This window comes from Aptenodytes forsteri, unplaced genomic scaffold (genome assembly GCF_000699145.1).
Source record: "Aptenodytes forsteri isolate BGI_AS27 unplaced genomic scaffold, ASM69914v1 Scaffold46, whole genome shotgun sequence".
In the NCBI taxonomy this organism is placed as follows: Eukaryota; Metazoa; Chordata; class Aves; order Sphenisciformes; family Spheniscidae; genus Aptenodytes; species Aptenodytes forsteri.
In genome coordinates, this window is record NW_008794774.1 from 5,305,606 (window position 1) to 5,324,210 (window position 18,605).

Below are 18,605 nucleotides of genomic sequence, written 5' to 3' on the forward strand. Positions count from 1 at the left end.
GAACTAGGGACAACTGCAAGTTTTCTGTAGTTTTGATTTTTGTTTTTGTTTGCTTTTTTTCGTGAAGGGTCTCTCCCCGCAAATTAAAGATCCCACCTTTTTGTTTCTATCCCAAAAAAAAGGAAAAAAATAAATGAACAACCAACAAAGGGGAAAAAGCACCTGGTGTTTCTTTCTTTTGTTAAAAAAAAAAAGAAAAAGAAATAAACCCTAAAACATTTTATGTACCCTCTTATATATAAAGGGAGACTGTATATGGCAGTTCAGATGTGGTGGGCCCTCTCTGAGAGCTGGCATTATGCTGTGTCCATCCTTGAACTAATCTACTGAAGTGAAGGGAATGTTTTTATGCAGATTGGGGTTCTGACTGTGCCGGTTTCGGCTACGGACAGAGGAGAACATCATGTTGCACCCAGGGACTTTGCATTTGTGCATCTCTCGCAAGTGCACTGTTTTATAGTGCACTCTGAGGGTTCCCTTGTTGCTGTACATTTTGTGGCAAATGTTACACATTATCCCACCGTTGCTCACCGAAACACTGTTGAACATGAGGGATCCTGGGACATCGGTGCCCATACCTACAGCTAAGGCAGGGGCATCTGCTTTGTGGGCAGATTCCCCGCTGTCACTTGCCCCATCGACGTCGTCCAGGAGAATGCCCTCATCGCTTCCCGCATCAGATTCTCTTGAGGAATGGATACTGCTGCTGGACTGGATGCTGGAGGTGGTGCTTAGGTCTAGGACCATATAGTCTTCTGACATGCCCCTGCCATACCCATTCATATGGGAATCCTCAGTACCAGCAGGCGAGGAGGTATCTTCCCTTATGTCGAGCCCCATCTGATGCTGAGCGCCATATATCTTCACCAAAAATTCATCGCGGAGGTCCTTACTAAGAGAAGGCTGTGAGGTGTCCAGGCCCATGTCATCCAGTTCTTTGGTCAACAGTTTACGGTGCAGGTTTATGTTAGCACTGTGTCTGGGAAAGGAAGAGGGAAGGGAGGAAAGGAAAAATGTACAGTATTTTTGATTAAACATACAGTCATCAAACACCAAATCCAAATTCTGATTTATCAATTATTTATCATAAAAATATCTCCTATCCATGTTTCTTGGAAAATTCAGTCTTGTCATGAGTGAACAAATTGCAACATAAACCCAAAACAATACAAGCAAATTAACCCCCCCATATTGTTTTTCTTTTCAGCTACTGCTCCTCAACATTAGTCCCCTGCAGCAGCTACAGCCCTTTTATTTGATATTTACAAAATAATAAATTGCACTCACAGAAAATGCAAATTGCTCTTCTTGGTTCCTGAATCCCTGCTAGCCTTCCTAAAAGCCTTGCTTCAAGAGAAAATATTAATATATGGAATATCTGTGTGTTTGCATCTATGTCTATCTCTAGATCCATATCCTTATATATTTATACACACATACATACAAATATATTTTTGTGTATATATATGTACTCACATAACTGTGTAAGTGAAATATAGGAGCAGAATAAAATAAAGGTAACTGAATGATACATAGTCAGAGGTCCTGATTCTGATAATTTAATTCTAATATAAAGGGATTCAGAATTGGGCCAAACCAAGATGGACAAGACTTGAAGGGTTTAGGAGAACAAGTCTCTGAAATCTACATGTAAGTTTCTGAAAATCTTAGCCAAAGTCACTGGTTCCATCCTTCTGGGAGGGCACTGCCGCTCCTCCCTGTGCTCTTCCCAGCACTGTGTCTGATGCAGTGCTGTCTGACCCAACCACTATAATTTCCAGTAAAAAAATCCTACTAATGGCAATGAGAATTTTGCCCCAAATCAATCAAAACACTTAAGCATGGGCTTCGATTTAGGTATGTGCTGAAGTCACTGTGGGTGCTCAAGAGACACTGGAAAAGCTGTCACTGACGTCAGTGGTCTTTGGACCAGATCCCAAGAGCCGCAAGTTAAAATACTCTCAAGTGTTTTACAGGATCTGTGCCTTTGTTCTCAAGAAATAAAGCTCTAAATTTGCAAACAATGTAAGCCTTTGGGTTAGTAACTGTGTAAAACAGCCTATTATTTTAAATACGGCATTCTACTCTCCACTTTTGACATTGGCTTTATTCATCCATTGCAGTAGAACCTCACTGATTTGCAGCAGTGTCAGGAAACCCTCTTTGAAAAACTGCATTTTCTGAAGTAACAATGCAACCAACAAACATGACAGACATCAAAGACCTCTGACCACAGAACATGCTCGTTTTGTTGAAGTGCTTAATAATAAGAAATCAGTATAAAGTTTTCAGTATTAGAAAACTTTAGGGTTCAGTATTCAGAATGTGCACCATTGCTGAGGAAATGACAAATATTTATTCAGTTTCTTTGGAGGGTGACTGGATTTTCAAGTCAGTAAAAAAAGAATTAGCGAAGTTCTACTGCGTAACATTCTTTGCAAGCTAAGGACCCAAACCCGCAATTTACAACATGCAGACTCACCAGTCTGTCTGCCCATTATAAATTGCAGATCAGAGCCCAAATGTAGGAGGGAAAAGAAAGAAGCAGGGTGGGGGCAGGGGGAGAGAGAGAGAAAGAGAGAGTTTTAACATAGGAATACTTTAATTTGCAAAAAAGCACTAGGTATAAAATTGGCATGGGAAGACATAACAATGATCAAATATTTTATAGACATTCAAGTCCTACAGTAAAAAGGGAGAAGGGGAACAATAGCTATTAGCAATATTTCCTTATTGGAAGCTTTTGTTTTAAGAAACCCTTTGAAACATACCTCTCAACCAGCAGAAGTCCCAAACATGGTACAGCAATATAATGCAGATAAATAAGGAAAATGGAAATGTAGGAAGATTAAATTGATGTGGAGTTAATTTCTGTAATTTTCTACCACTTACTTTGTGCTTCATCTATCTGTTGCACATAACTTATGGGAATAAATAAGGAAAACAGCAATAGAAGCGATCTGTCCCACTCACCTGCAAATGCAGGTAACTGTTCTCTGACATAAAACTGATACTGAACTGCAGTTTAATTGGATCGTGGCTGCTTGGGATGCAATTATTCCAGTAAGGGGGGGTCTAGAACAGAAAATTTCTCTCCTAATGAGAGACAGTTGAGAGGTATGGGCAAGGGCAGAAAAAAGTGGAGAGTATTCCTTGTTTTTCTCCCACATGGGAAACACTCCTTTCAGACAAGCAAGTATAGCACCATTGCTTTTTTGAGGCGCAGAAGTGTAATTATGCATATCCCCACACTGCACTTAGGAAGGCTGAGCTTACCTTGTGATAAGATCAGCTTTCTAATCTTTTGCTAAATTGAGATCACAAAAGAGAGAGAGAGAGAGAAGAGAGGAGAAAAGAGAAAGAAAGGGGGAGGGGGAGGAGAGAGAGAGAGAACAAATTCACATTCCAATCCAGACATATCTGGTTTAAAAAAAAAAAAAAAAAAAGAAAATAAGATCTGAAACCAATAAAATACAGACTTTAAAAAAAGTCTTGACTGTGAAACTGGTTTTTGTCAGCTGTAATCTCACTTATACTGTTGTCCTGATGGATACTGACTCAACCACACAATATGAAAAACATAAAGCAAATTAATCAAAGCATATTCACAGCATCCCCATTATCATCCACAAATGAGTTCTGAACAGATGCATGCAGTGTGCACATACATGAATGATAAACAGTAGTCCTGACAGTCCCTTGCCTTCCTGGTGTCAGATGGTGTACAACTCCACATAAAGTTGCTAAGTGCAGTACCGGAAACACTTACTGTGAAGGCCTGTCCACACTGACCAGTGTTATGACATGACCATAAAAGCACATTTGTGCTTATCATCATAATGCTAACTGCGAACTACTCATAAAGTGCTCATGTGTTTACTTCTTATGATTTCTCTCCCTCTCTCCCCTCCTCACTCCCCTGGTACGGGAATTTCCTGCAGTGTAGAAACTAGTCATGGTAACTGTAACTGTTGTTTCCACGCATTTGCACTTACTATTTCCTTGGTTGGCTGCTGAGAAAACCAGCAGCCAGGCATGCAGTGAAAATAACTTCAGCATTCACTGAATGAAGAGATAAGAATAAATTAGCACGTTAAAGAGGGGCCACTGAGCCCCAGATGGACAGAGGCCATTCTGAGAAAGACCAGTGTAAGGATGCAAACCCTGCTGATGCTCTGATAAGAAGAGATGCCTCCCTTATTCAATTCTCACTTACAGCAGTGGCAATCAGTAATCTAGTTAAAGTATGTACCAGCCCATAATATCTGTCAGGCAAACGATGTGCAGAAATGTGTGGACCAGTTCTGGCACTCTGCTCAGTAGTGTCCCTTTTCCGCTGTCAGCAGTACTGTTGGATTCTCCTAATATAATTACATTGACTTTTATTCAATTAAGTGCCATTCCTAGCCTTAAAAAAAAGCTACTTTATCAATTGATTCAGGTGTAATGCAATAATAAAGATGAACTCATGGCAGTGCATTAGCTCTGCTGTTCATAACTTCTGAACATAGGTTCATTCATAGCAGTCGATTTCCATTATGCAACCACAGTTCAAAAGAATTGATTCTTTTACATTCATTTCTTAATCTATTTCACTTGTGTTTAATACTCTCCCTAAATATCATATGCAAAAACATTCCGGTAGGGATGAGAGGAATGAATTGTGAGAAAAAGTTCATTTATTTGAACACTGAACTTTTGAAATCTTATGACAAAACCAAAGTCACAGAGGCTAAAACCTTGTCAGAATTAAGAATACTGTGTGCTGAAGGTACTGGCAGCACACATTTCCAGTAGCTGAACAGTCATGCGGATAGGAGGGAAGGAAAAGTATGTTTTCATAGACACACCAGTCCAGAGTACTCAGAGCCTGACCCTGCACCCCTTTCCCGTCTGCTGCACAACTAAATGTAGGATTGCACCCTGAGGTGCAGACTGAGTACCCCGTGCAGGGTGCTGCTTGAACAGTGCCCTGCATAAAGAAGGCGTTTCTCAGGGCTGACAGCAGCATTCCCAAGGTTTCTTTGGGAAAAGATGACACGGGGGTTCTGTGTAGGAGAACATGCCCATGTATGTAAGGATGGCTACAAATAATGGATCCATAAGCAAAAAAATTGAATTATGAAGGAAGAGTACGGATAAAGGCAGACTAGAAGGAGAAGCAGTACAGACCAGGAAGTTTAAAAAGAGAGATGTTCTGGGAAAACACAAGCACTGACAATTGCCAAACAGAACAGGGTTGAGTTTAGGGGCAGAAATGAAGCATAATTTGCTATGAGGCTATGAAGACTATTATTCAGCTGGAAAGGCAGAAAAGTATGCAGCCAACAACCTGTACTCTGATCTAGTAGCTGCAAACAGCAGTCAGAGAGACACAAGAAGAAAAAAGTAGCATTACAAATATTGGCCATGCCCATGCTATCTTTTGTCTTGATAAACTTAACTATTTCTTTGCTCCTCTCATCCAATGATGATCTTCCTTGCTTTTTTTCTTGGAAAAGGTACTCATTCAGCCATCTTAAATTGCTCCAGCAGTTCCCAGACCCGCTTCTCCATACCAAATTAAAGTATTCCATCCTAATCCAACTCTTTCTCCCCTGCGTTGTCACTCCCAAATCCTAGCAAGTCCTCTACCAGCCCTCAGCCAATGCTAGCCACCTTGTCATCTGTTCATCTGCTCCTCCCCATGGCACCTGCAGTTTCTTGCTTCAGCTGTTCTGTTCCCTGATGTGATTTACAGTGCTGCTACCCTTTCCTCCTCTGAATGCTGCTCCCAGGTACGTGTAAACAATGTTCCCTGAGTAAGCTGAGGCACAGCTTGGGCAGAGTGATGTATGCCAGTGCATGAACACTGCCATCAATCAGGCAGAAAATCACAAAGCAAGATACGCCAGAAACAGCTGAGCTTCAGCTTGCCATGGCTTCATTATTCCTCATACCTGAGCTAGCTAATTTAAGGCCACCTCTGCTGTCCTTTGCACTGCAGTTGCTGCTGTATCTGCAGGAAAAAAACCTTGAAGAACCTAAATGAATGGCAGAGATATATCTATGTATAGAAAACAAAATATTTGACCTAATAAAATCCTTTGAATGACTCTGGACTTCTTAGACTGCTTATTTGTACATCAACTACCAAAATGACATTTGATCCTGGCAATGGAAATGTTGCGTAAAGACAACTGGTGAATGAAGTCTTCCAGGCAGAAATACGAGGTCAAAAGACCTTAACTAAAGGCATATCTCACTCAGCTCCAGTTACCAGATCTATCCCATCCTAGGCAACAGGGGATGGTGAAGAGGGTTAGTTCCGAGAATTTAAAATACTATGTGTGCCAAAGAATGTCCAAACATCTATTTAGCTCTGTACTACATGTCATGTACCCTTAAAAACAAGGAGAGTACTTTTCCAAGATGTTTTGAGATGTAGCTTGTTGTGGCAAGGAAGTTTTAGCAAAGTCTGGTTTATTTTAGAAGGCCCAGAATGCCTGATTTTCTCACATAATTAACATTCTTCTTTCAAGTTACTATTCATGAATTAGACATATGGTGGGCAAAAGTGTGTGGAAAGTCCTCACCAGAGTGAATATAGCCTTCTGAATTCAATGATCTTAAGAATGGATCAGTGCTGCTGTACGGATGATAATGATAATACACATGAAATCTGTGGTTGTGGCAAAGTGGCAAGGGTATCTCACCTCCCAATTCACGACTGCCCTTTCAGACAGGAGTTTTGGTCGCAGCGCAATGCAGAGTGCTACAGCAACTACAGCAGCTCTCTGACTGTGGGCATGATCCCACTGGTGGTAGTATTTCCTTTCCTTGTGAAGTTCATGGAAGTATTCTTCCATAATTAGAATTCATTGTCCGTTCCACGCCACCTACTACTAGCAAGCTCCTCTAGTTAGAGATGTACTATGCATCAACAGAAGAAAGTGGATTATAAGCCTAGGAAATATGGTCAATTAAACGTATATGCCATTTACACAGCTCATAAATCCAGACTGGGTTCTCTTCAGCAGTTTCTTTCTACACTTGTCAATGAATCTGATTTTGTTAATTTACTCTCCATTTGTTGGAAAGAAAAATGTAATGGCCGCTTTATTTTAGTTTATTTTTATTTAGTCAGTCTTTTTATTTCTTTTTGAAGTGAGTGAGGAGGAATTTATCAGAGAGTAGAATTTGTCGTGGCGTAGAAATTGGCATGAATTCTATGCATGTTTCAAGGCCAACCTTGGATGCACCCATGGCTGCAGTCCTATCTGCACTAGGACAAACCTCACCTCTGATGCGTACAGCAGAGTTAAGGAATTTGGATGATAAAGAGTACTCTGTTTATTTAAATTTTATACAGAGCACAAAACCAACTGCATGAAAAATTGGGTTGAATGTGTTGTTCACAGTTTGGGGCAGGGTAGGCTGTTAAAAATGAAACATAAAGCATTATTTTCTTAATTTTTTATCAAGAGAAAAATATGATTACACTTAAATATTATGGGGATGAAAGAAAAAGATAGTGAGAATGAAACAGCAGCATAATTGTTAGGGCAGTCAGTTAGGGACTAAGGAAACCCATTTTCTAGTCCCTGATGCAGTCAGACAGAAAGGCCAAGCCAAATGATGTCCCAGTTAAATGTCCTAGCTATTGGCCCCTCGCTCCTCCTTGGCTGACTGAAAGTGACAAAGTTCCCTGATTAAAACCTCACTCAAACATCAAAGCACACTGTATTGTTCATTAAAATCCTGAAACGAATAATTTCAACATTTCCAGTTGTATCCTGCCACACCCTTTCTTCCTATGTTTCCAAATAAAGCAATATCCCAATCTCTTATACTTCAAATGTTCTGAAAATGCATTTTCTAGCAAATACATGATTTGCCAAATTAATACCACCCGCCCCTATCACTCTAACACTGCAAAGAAATCACAGATAGGAGGTTACAGCAGGGGGCCATCAGTCTTTGGGCAGCTTTGCTTTAAGATACAGTAAGTGATCCCAGCATTAAGTAATACAATAAAATTATATTTGGAGACTTAATGCATTAAAAGTCAACATTAAATTCTTTTCTATTAAATTCTATTCTTTCCAAGTAATAGTAGATTTTTATTTTTTTTTAAAGAAGACAGAAGCTGATATTGGGTTACGAAACCTGAAACCACACAATCTTCAGCAGTTTGAAGAAAGTTCTATTACAAAATCAAAGGCCAGGACACATTTGTCTGGTGGTTTACGTACAGATTGGCAAACCTCTTATTAAAGTTGGACATGGAAGTAACCGCTCAGGTTGTACAGGCCCCATACAAGCTATCCTCCTGCTATACTTAGTTTAAAACTAAGCTCTGTCAATCTGGTTTAAAATATCATAAACAATGAAACTTTCATTATTACTCCCATGAGACTTTTTCCACCTATCTTCAGCTCAGTATTCAGCCTACGTTTTTGCCTATAAAGAAACTCTAAGGCAAAGTTATCTTTATTTCTCTTCACCTCAAAGGCTGTCAATTAAGATTTATGGTTTTGTTTAAAAATTTCACATTATTTTAATCGCTAACACAATTTGCTAATACGGCAAAGTACTGTGGTCTTACCGCAATTTCATGTTCCTTCACTGCTTATTTAAGCCTGAAACTCATAGAAAGGCTCAGAATATGTGAACATAACAGAAAGTAAACCCAGAATTTTATGCTTTCTCAGAATCTCTGCAGACTGAAAGTGCTGAGTTTCATGCAGCTAAAATCAAAGAACCAGAAAGTAAGACTCTGGCTAAATATAACAGTGTACATATTTATGAGAAAAGATATGGCCTTAATTCTGGTATTTCTTCAAGAAGGAAGCAGCAATCATTTTCCCCATTTACTTAAGAGAAACAACAATAAAACAGTTCCTGGAATTTAATTAGTAATGGAAACTGTTAAAGAAATTATTTTCTTGGTTACTGTTCTAATTTTGCCACTCTCTCAGCTGTCTTTGATGCAGGTGGGTTTTTTTTTCAATTAAAAAGAAAAAAAAATCCATAAATCTAAGCAAAGATAATAAAGGTTTGAAATCCTGCTCTGAACTAAATTATAAAATCCACATTTATCTGAACAGGGCCAAGGTTTCAGTCTGTGTGCTAGCGCTTCCATGTATTTGATCATGTTTAGTTTGCCTCTAAATGTAAGGGGAAAAGCAGGGATAAGGGCTAGACTTTAGAACAATGAGTGAAGACAAAATACTATACTACCCAATGAAACCATGGCATTTCTACATGAACAGTTTGGGTAATAACATCAGTTCTTGAGGCTTTAAATTGCATAGAATCTGAAAAATATTAACCTTTCATAGGAAGAAAATCCAAAAGGTAAAATACAGTTCAGCACCTATTAAAAAAAGTAAAAAAACAGTGCTTATTAAATGCAGGAAATAAAGGACAAGCAAGTTCTTGCAAATTAAAGATGTGGAGCCCAGTCATTTCAATCCCTTTCAATATGAAACAAATCACTCACACTGGTCACGAAGACAGCTCCCTCTACACTCAAATTATTCACTTGAAGATAAGCTCCCATCAAACTCTTTAGGGGTTTAACTAATTTACTGCACAGATACGGCACGTCTGTTGTAATAACAGGTAGGATGTATTGGGGTCGACCATTTATCAGAATTAGACTTCTTTTTTCAATTCGCAGTGAATTATGCTGCCTACACTGCTCCTCTTTCTCAGAGCTTCCCATCCCCTTACGGCCCCTAATGTGGCAGGCAAACAAAATTGACAGTCTCATCTTGTCAACAAGGGGTGATTCTCCTGAGAAGCCATTTAACTTTGCAGAGGAAGCAATGTATTAATGTGCCTGTCCCAGGAATGTTAATCATCTTCAAGCTCCCTCTAACTTTGACATGAACGAAATCACCAAATTTGTTTACTAAATGAATCGTAATATGCTAATAAGAGAGCATGACATATATGGTAAAGCCAAACAGATGGTTTGTTTACTCCACTTTGCAACTTTATAAATGTTGTAACTCTGAAGATGTTAGTGAGAATTATTGGTTTGTTGGCAGTGGCAAACATGCCTTTTGCATACTTAATCCACAGTTAGAGTCAGAAAACAATTTGTCATCGCTGTGGAATGCATAAAAAATGTTAATGCCGAGATGGCATTTGGGGAGGCAGGATAGCTGACTGTGTGAGCAAATACTCAGGTTAAATGTGGAACTGATATCTGATGGCAATGTTTGCTACCAAATAATTTTTAATGTAAAATCTGACAGGTTCAGGATTCTTGAAAGGCCCAATAATTCAGTACATACCTGTTGAGGTGTTTAGTGAGACGGTCCTTACGGTGTGAACAGAATTACACTTTCACAACAGCTGTGTGTGCTCAGAAGCATCGAGGTCATGTCGCACTCTTAATATATTACTATTGTTGTCCATTTAAGATCAAAAGATATTACAAACAAAAAGCACAACCACTGGCATACTTGCCAAAGTTACTCAGGAACCATCAAAATTGTGTTGCAACACTTCAACCTCTCACTTTACTAGCTGCCTGGAAGCAAAACAGACTCATTACAAAATGGCCAGCACTCTTGTCTAATATCCGGACTGGTTGAGAAAGTTTAGAATAAAAAGATTTATCTGACGGAATATTTCCTAAGTGAACTAACTCAGTGTAGCAATGTTACATGCATGAGAAGGTCATCTTATGTACGACAAAATCCTTTGATGGAAATTACAGGTGCTTAGCACCATTGACAATCAGTCCAACTGCCATAAGCTGTTTCTACAATCTACACATGCTCTACGGAAAAGTTTATCCCTGTGCAGGCGATTCACACAAGGCCCTGCACAGCAGTCATGCATTAGGTCCCTCATCTCCTGTGTGTTGAAGTATTTTGCTGGTCCTTCACACAAGGTGTATTTCCCCTTAAGAAGTACTGAGGCAACATCCAGGTAGAATCTGTTGCCAAACTGCATGAATTAATATTTCTTTTCAAACTTAAATCATCTAAATATTACATGATCCAAGTTTTGTAATCAGAAGTTTTCATCCTTCATTTTATTTTACTGTTACAACAGCCATGTAAAATGTGGCAATTTTGTAAGATTTTATGCAAACAGTCCCTTGAGTTCAGCATCCCACTCATGAATTTTACTGAGTTTCAAGTTTCAGTAAATGCAAAAAAGAAAAAACTCAGTCAGAACAGCTAGCTTCCCCCAACTCTGCTTTGAAACCAGTTCTTTTCTCCCAGATATTGATGCACAGCAACACATTATCTCATGATTTGCTTAGAAGGTTCATAGACTCTTTACTGATTGCACTATAAGTTCAAACTCATAATAAACCCTTAAATACAGGGATAGTTCTGTACGATTTCAGGTTCCACAGCAAATATGTAAACCATTTCTTTTGGTCACAACGCAATGGTAATTCTCATTCCCACTGCTTTGTTTGTCTAAAAATGCAGGTTTTATTTATATAATACCAGAGGAACTATAAACCCAAATACGATGTGGCACTTCAACAGGGTTCCTCCATTTAGTAATTTTACATTACTAAATAAGTACCCCTGTCAGGTCAACTGATAGCTGATTATCCTATAACCTCCCTTCACTGACGCCCCAGCTCCTCAGTAATTTCAATCCTCCGAGATTCTTCCATACATACTATTGTCAGCGGTTATTAAATTCTCAACTTTTTACCCATCCACAAGAGACTGTGCAAAGATATCAAAGGGAAGTATGAGTTCAGCTTGCTGTCCAAGGATTATTTTGGAAGAAACATTAGCGGCCGTCCCAGCCTGGCGCTTATATCTCATTTGAAACATCTACTCATTCCTGACCAACAAAGAAAATTTCAATAAAGTACTTTTACTGGTTTAACATCAGTGAGCTCCTGGGATTGTCAAAGTGCTCAGTCTTTTCCGAGGAGAGAAGGAATCAGCAGCTCAAATATAATTAACCTTCCATTCTCAATGCAAACTGCCACACACAGGAGCTCTGCAGTCTATTAGTGAAGTTATAACGGCCAACAGGCAGAGGCAAAATTGGTCAAAAAGTTGGCTGCTGCTGTCATATTTTTAGAATTATGATTAATGACACTAATAATGTGGATGATTACTGATATGTGTATCTCCTGCAGTTTATCATATTGCACTGGCTGCCTACGTCCACAATAAACATGATGCTATCATTTACCTCTTTATTGAAGGCAATCCTTCTCTTGAAGGAGCACATTCTAATTACTTTGTAATGTTTTATGTCTTAAACATTTTGCAGCTCTGGACCTTGCCAACTGCTTCATGTCTACCATTGATTAATTACAGAATGTTTAATCAAAATTTAGAACCTAATGCAGTCATTTATGAGTGTGCTGCAGTGCCAAGATAGTTAGGCTGCCGTCCCAAGCTTGGAGAGTGCTGGGTTCAAAATTAAATCCCAGGAATGTGGAAGATGCCAAAGATTTTACCTTGAGTCATTTGAGTTTAAAATCTCACTTCAGTTGATGAATGACAGGCACCCACCCAAAATGAGAGGTCTTTCTTGTGCATGTATGTGTGCTTGCGTGTTCCTATTACATTTTTCTTCTTCTTTAAATGTCTTCATTTTTCCCTTTATGCCATTGTTGCTGCAGTTGCTTCTCAGCTCCTTTACAAGCCTTCCCTGCTGCTAGAGCTCTTGCAAACACCAGTCAAGAGAGTGTAGTTTTGAAGTGGTTAAACAAGTGAAAAATAATTTGCAGGGACAAATACATAAGTTTTTTTTTAATGTGGATTTTTATGGTACTGTCATACAACCATTCACCGTTGAAGTTAAGTGTTTTTTTAATACCATTACTGAACTGCTGAAATGGATGCTAATATAGCTTGGAGTGCTAATGTCAAATCCTGGTAATAAAAAAGACAGACTGCTGAATGAAATAATTTCAAGTAAAAAATAGAACAAAAGTGCTCTCACTCTCGCTCTCCACTTTTATTGAATTGGGACTGACTGAGCCAATTGCTTTAGAAGTCTGTAAAACACAATTACTAGTGAGCTGACTGACCCAGCAGTGCCCCTTCTGTGACAGAACAGACTAAAAAGGCTGCAGAATTAGTGCTGCTCCCCTATCTGGCTATCAGACCTGGGAGACGTCCAGCGCAGGATCTGTTATCCTTCCTATGAGGGACTGCCTGCTCCCCTCATGAAATCTTGATTCTCAGTCTTGCATAGTATATCATCTGCGTGCATCTTCTTCTTGAAACAAGGGCCCATTTACCTTTTCTGAGTGGGAATCCAAGTTCTCTTTCTATCCATTGTATTTTTAGATCTTTATCTACCAACGCAGCTATATATAGGTCTTTCTTTCAGTGCACACATCCACAGACACACACACACAGATATACATGTTTGGGCTATTTTTATTTCCACATTTTGTGCGTTAAATACAAAAGTACAATGTAAGATTTATGGGCAGCAAAATTAAGTATGTCCCATTTGTATTTTCAGTTGTAAGTGGCTGAAGTGTAATTGCTTTTTTATTTTGGCGTAACAAAGAAAAGGAGAGAGAGAAGGAGAGAGAGGGAGGAAGAGGGAGAGAAAGGAAAAAAATGTATTGAACTGGAAGCGGGCAACACTTTTCCCTAGTTAATAAAATAAGCAATAAAGTTTGTAAAGCACTAGAATAAAAATCAGTAACATTGGAAATAACAACTTATAAATCTTACAATTTACAGCTTATGTTTCAGACTCATATAGTTTGACACGGACATACAGCTTAGGGCTTTTTTTTTCCCTTTCTCTTCAAAAAAAAGGCAAAAACAAAGTGACAGCAAAAAATATCTTCTTATTACAATTCCATCCTTTCTTTCTCTCCCCCCGCTCTCCCCCATACAAAAAGAACCACTTCACATTTATACACAATGCCAACAAAGTCCTGCAATCCTTTCTTTTTTATGACAGTGTACATTTTTGGCAAATCTAAAACTCTTTTCATTTCTCTTCCAGGTCCATTTATATGAAGCTTGCAGGTGCCTTATGGCAAAAATGTTAAATTATTTCTTAGACAGATCTTTTTAAGTAATGCTTTTTAGGGCAAGCTTAAATGCGAAATGAGCTCTTAATTAAAAAAAAAAAAAATAAAAGCTTGCTTAGCACAAGGCAAACTGCTCATTTAAAAGATGTTGCTGGGAAGTAGGAAGCACTACTAAAAGCCTTAGATTTTCTTTAGAAGTGGTGGGCTCAAAACTTCTGTCAGGAAATGTCCAGTGTTTGCCATTAAAAGGTCAACATGTGAAAAGCCGTAAGTGGTACCGCACCCGAGATATTCCTGTGTTACCTCAGGTCCTGACAGACCATCCGAGATATCTCTAGTGCCATTGGGAATGTTTTGTGTGTACCTGCTGGATGTGAATGAGTGGTTTCTACTGTAGTACCTACAGCATAATATAATGAATACTGGTACATGATGTGTGGCACAGCTGGCCATCTCTTGTGAAGAGAGGCAAAGGACAGAAGACTGTGAGTACTGCCGGTCAGGATTAGGGGGTAGTGAAAAGCTGTGCACGGTGGCTTGCAGTGCACTTGCAGTGCCTATACAGTACCTAGTGTCTCCTTGACACTGTTGAGTACTTAACTCTCATTGATAACTCTGCATCTCTTCCTTCAGAATTGCCCTTAGATAAGTAGTCAGCAGTCTGGTTATCTTTCCCCTTAACTGTTTCTAACTGCACAGTATACTCCTGCAATTATAGGCTCTACTTTACAAATTTGCTATTCCTCCCTGCCATATTTCCTAACCACTAGCAACTTGTATAACCACGAAAAAGTGTCCCAGATTTAGAGGGGTTGGGGTTTGGGTTTTCTTTTCCCCAGGCCCATAAATTGCCAAATATTTTTGAGTAACACCTTTTTACTAAGACATATTCCAGTGCAAAATGCTCCCGTCTCACCTGTTTGTTGCAAACCTGCCTTCAGGCCAGTGCCTCAGACATCGGTGGCTACAGCAAAAGGCTCCCTGTAATTCTTAACCAATCTATTTGGGTCCACTAGCCAAGACCTATCTTGTTAAAAAGCAATGGAATAGGAACCCAAATGAGCTTTGTTTTACTGTACTGATTGCCCGCTACATAATTCTACTTCAAAAAATAAGCCGTGACCTCACAAACCCTAGGAATGACTGTATCTTTGGGATGAGGCCAACTGTGGACAATGTCGACCTCTGTCTAGATATATTAACAGAACTGGCACACTATGCTCCAAAACAGTGTTGTAGCTATTTGGAGTCATCTACACCTGGTAATTTTTTCCCCTTCTGGGTTATTTTTTTTCTAGGTCATTTCTAGGACTTGCCTTACCAGTTTTCTTACTTTCAGGTAAACTTAACTTTAATTCGGATATGCCCCAGTTACAGCCACTCAGTTCATGTTCTAATAAATGAAATGGCTCAAATCTAGGGGGAGGAGCATCATCATTATTAAGGGGAGACGAAAATGGCCTCATCTACAAGTAATCTTTGGTTAGGCCCTAAGATCTGATGTAAAGTTTGCCTCTTCAGATGGCAGTTACCCTTTTCAGACAGACAAGCACAGTGGACAAATGAATGTATCATGGATGTATATATGACAGCATTTACCTGCCTACTTAGCGTCTCTCTCCTTCATCGAGAGCTGTAACTCCAAAGGGCAGTAAACACACAGCTATTCCTGCCACAGATGTGTCTCCCTCCCCCTTTCATTATTTCTCCCCAGACTCCTCCACCTGAGAGTACTACATCTCTCAGATTGCAGTGTCTTGTTCCATTTTCATGCATCCAGGCTTTTGGGAGTAGTGCCCTGGTGCTATCTTGTATCTGTAAAGCACAGCTTCCTCCACTGTAACAGAAATCTTACAGTCCTCTGCTGTTAAATTTAAAAGAACAGCTAGAGCCTTTCTCTGCAGGAACTAACATAGGTAGCTGGGTTTTTTTACCCCACTTTTGAAAGACTCTAGGGAAGATGGGACATCTCTATATATGGGGAACAGCTTTACATTTACTCAGGTAAGTGGAAAATACTGAATTTTCTCCCACTCTCTGGAGAAGACTTTTGGTTCTTCCAGTTATTTCCTAGGAACCTAGGGACAACCAGGATATTATGAATAAGCATTCATGTTCCCAGTCCTGTCTTCCCAAATAATCTCTTTCACAGAACATAAAACACACAGAACCTGTGCAGGAAACTTGGACAAAACAAAGTAAACATTTACACTATTTGTCACAACACATACCAGGTGAAAATATTGCTCAATGCATATTTTGCTTTTGGCTAGTATTTTCAATGCCTTACTTATGCTTACCACCTATCTTAATCCTGGTGTAGCAGTTTATTTAAATAAACTTTTCAGGTCACTGAAAAGTCCTTGACTTACTATGCAAGTACACACAAAAATGAGATTTCTTGCACTGTACAAGAAACTATACTCTCAAAGTGATACCATTTTGTGTACCAAAAGAGAACAAGATAATGAAGGCAGAAGATCATTTTAAAAAACAACCACCACCTCCAACTCAAACCCAAAACAAATGGATATGTGTCGTTGGAAAAGACCTCCCTCCACGCCAGAGCTGATCCTGGAGTCTTTACTCACATAAGCAGCCTCTTTAGGGTTTGTTTTAATTTATTTCTTTTAAATAAAAAAAAAAATTCTTATGAAGAAATTAGTTCTATGCATCCTAGTTTTAATTCTGCTTCTCTTGTTCACATTGGTGAGTATGCAATATGACAGCAGTCTGTGTTCAATGTGACTACTCAAGGAAGAGGTTAGCTCTGTGTTAGGGGTGGCACAAAATCTTTCCTTATGATCCAGGTCCTCTTGGCTAAGGAAGAGTTATGTGAACATGAGCAATGACACACATCTTAGTGACTCTGCAAGAAACACCTAATGCTTCATACAATTGTATTGGATATGCAGCTAGTTTCTTCATGAACCGCATCATGTCCAGAAACAGTAGTATAGGTGTAAATATGTTTGTATTTTTAAAAATGTATAAAATAGCCCTTTTGTCTCTTGACAAATGGTTCATCAAACACCTAATGTCTTAAAACCTGATTTCCTTGTTCTTATTGGAGGAAATTCAAGCTGTATATGACAGCTAATTATATTAGGGGAAATACAGTAATAGTTATGGACTGGTGTGAAATATCTTCTTTCTTGGAGATATGTTCCTAGAATTGAGTGCATTTATAGAAGATAATTCTCTAAAAAGTTATCTGTAGAAGATTCCAAGCATAGTAGGATGATGAAAAAATGGGTGCTGTTGTGTGAAGGAGGTGATAACAGGAGGCAGGTAGCAGCTTTCTCACATCTTCACCTCCCTTGATAATGTATGCAGTGGCTCATCATAGGTAACTGATGTTAATTTATTCAAGCACACCTGTACTGGGCTGGAAGTCAGGTAACTAAACAAAAAGTATGTCTCTGCTTTTTCAATACAGCTACCCAGAGGCCTATATCCGCACAAATTTAGTTCTGGAGACATCAGCAGGTTTTAATAAACCACCTACAGATGTCTTGCTCCATACAAATCAAGGAGTTTACATGTTTAAATCTGGACTGATTTAACTAGCAATCAAGTGGCATGATCACACTTGGCACCAATAGTTGCCTCATATTTATTTATAAGTCACCCTGAGCAGATACTATTTTGTTTTTAAATTTATTCATGGGGCTCAATCACCTTTCCCATCTTGTGGAACACACACACACACACACACACAGGCGCTCACTTTGTGAGAAAATTTAAAGACAAACCTGAGCAATTAATAGTCCTACTTTAGTAGCAGAAAGACAAAGTGAAAAGTCCTTGCCTTGTTCCTCTGAACAGGTATGCTGAGAATTAATTTATTTTGCATACACTGAGAGAAAGGAAAACGTGGTAACATATCGTTAATAATACTGTGTCCTAGCTTAAGAAACACAGATTTTAATAGTGCCAGTACTGAGGTGAAATGGGGATTTAGCATGCACTAAGGCTAACAGAGAAGATGGCTGTATTTCTCCTTAAGATCTGACAGCAGCTTCTCAACAAGACTTACTGAAGGCAGAAGGTCCACCTGCCTCCTGTTTCATCAGTGGTTTTGACCACAAAATTCTTGGCTCTTAAAGGTGGGAGCCAGAAATGAAGCCAACTGCTCTAAGGTTCACCTTCCAGACATTCACCTCTGCGTGTGCTCTCCAACACAGACTCTTAGATGAAACTTTGGCATTGCTGTCCTCTTTGGACAGGAAATAACTATTCCCTCCTCCCATCCGCATGTCTCATCCACAGCTCAGGATCATTCCCTGAGCAGCTGTACCTCAGTGGACTTCAAGGACCAACCACACCTATCTCTTTGTAAGGCAAAATCAGTATCTGCTGGGGCAGAACTCATAGATGAGGCTGGGAAGCAGATCCCAGGGGAATCTAACCACTGGGGCCACAGGCCCTTTCTCCTCACTCACAGGAGAGACCTCCTCTGAGTCCAGAGAGAATTCACTTTATAAGGACAATTCTTTCCATTCAAGTGCACAGTTCTCACAGGAACTTATCTTCTTCCCTTCTCCCTCTTTTCCACCTAAAAAATTATTTGGAAAAGATGTCTTTCTGTTCAAAAGAAGGCTTATGACATTGC

At 39.3% G+C, this 18,605-nt stretch overlaps 1 protein-coding gene across 1 annotated transcript in view; it reads right to left on the minus strand.

Annotated features, from left to right (window-relative positions):
* Positions 1–318: 318 nt before the first annotated feature.
* The window catches only part of BNC2 (basonuclin 2), a 236,733-nt gene continuing 218,446 nt past the window's right edge, over positions 319–18,605 (minus strand). The window contains exon 6 of the mRNA XM_009274286.2: positions 319–979. Within this exon, the coding sequence (XP_009272561.2) occupies positions 319–979 (661 nt within the window). The remainder of the gene's footprint in view (positions 980–18,605) is intronic.